A 1,057-nucleotide genomic window follows, 5' to 3' on the forward strand; every position below is an offset into this window, starting at 1 on the left:
AGGGGCTGGCCGCCCGGGCCGCCGTCCACTGTCACGCTCGGCCCCACCTGCCGGGCAGCCGCGGCGGTGCCGATGCCGCCCTCCTGGCCTACCCTGGCCCCGAGGCACCAGGAAGTGGGGGCTGGGGGCACAGAGGCTCCTGGGAGACGCTGCTGTCCCGAGAGGCCCTCTTGGGCCTGCCGACCACGGCCACTGCAGCCTCCTGTGGCCGCGGCCCGGGTGACACGCAGGCTGGCGACCCGAGGAGACGCTGCACCTGGCCGCAGCCCACACGCAGGCCCAGCAGGCCGGAGGGCAGGGGACGCCTCCCCGCCCAGCCGGGCCTGGGTACCACGGCAGCGGCCCCGTGACGAGGCCACGGCCCACAGCGGTCCGGGACGTCCACGTGGGGGCTGGCAAAGGCCGCCCGGGACAGCGGCCGGGACTCCCCACGCTCAGGGCACGCGCACCCCAGCGCCCACCACGCCCAGAAGCATGCTCCCTGGGGGCGGGCAGGGCTCCCACCAGGCCCGAGGCCTCCGACTCTGAAACAGCCCTGGGCGGGCAGAGGGGTCACGAGGGCAGCGGCCGCAGGGCCACAGGGAGTCCCAGGCTCCTCTCACCTCCTCGCCCGAGGCTGCCCGCATGGCGCCACCCCTGCCGCTCGGAGCTCCCGCTGGCTCCTCCCGCCCCAGCCCTGACTAGCTCCTGGGTCCTTCAGGCTTTGGTGCAGACACCACTTCCTCCAGGAAGCCCCCCGATTGCTCAGGGGCCTGCTCCCTGCTCCCCGCTTCAGCCATCAGCCGAGACCCAGGGCTCTGGGTCAGGTCTGCCCTGGGGCCACCTGCCTCCGCTGGAACTGAGGAGCCCAGCGCCAGGCTGCGGCGGCCACGGCCAGAGGAACTTGAACTGGCGAGCCCTGAGCCCCAGGAGGAAGGCGGAGGGCCGTGGGCAGACAGGGGTCCCCCTAGAGGGCGGGACAGCACGGCCCGGCCTGAGCGTCCACAGGGCCAGGGGACACCCCGGGCACAGCAGCCCGGCGCCCAGCTGCGACGGCAGCTGCGCCAAGCCACGGCCA

At 74.7% G+C, this 1,057-nt stretch overlaps 1 protein-coding gene across 1 annotated transcript in view; it reads right to left on the reverse strand.

Moving 5' to 3' along the window:
• Positions 1–434: 434 nt before the first annotated feature.
• Positions 435–1,057, reverse strand: part of HSPBP1 (HSPA (heat shock 70kDa) binding protein, cytoplasmic cochaperone 1) — a 9,603-nt gene continuing 8,980 nt past the window's right edge. The window contains exon 6 of the mRNA XM_012733553.1: positions 435–535. Within this exon, the coding sequence (XP_012589007.1) occupies positions 435–535 (101 nt within the window). The remainder of the gene's footprint in view (positions 536–1,057) is intronic.

Source organism: Condylura cristata, unplaced genomic scaffold (assembly GCF_000260355.1).
Source record: "Condylura cristata isolate star-nosed mole 26May11 unplaced genomic scaffold, ConCri1.0 scaffold00041, whole genome shotgun sequence".
In the NCBI taxonomy this organism is placed as follows: Eukaryota; Metazoa; Chordata; class Mammalia; order Eulipotyphla; family Talpidae; genus Condylura; species Condylura cristata.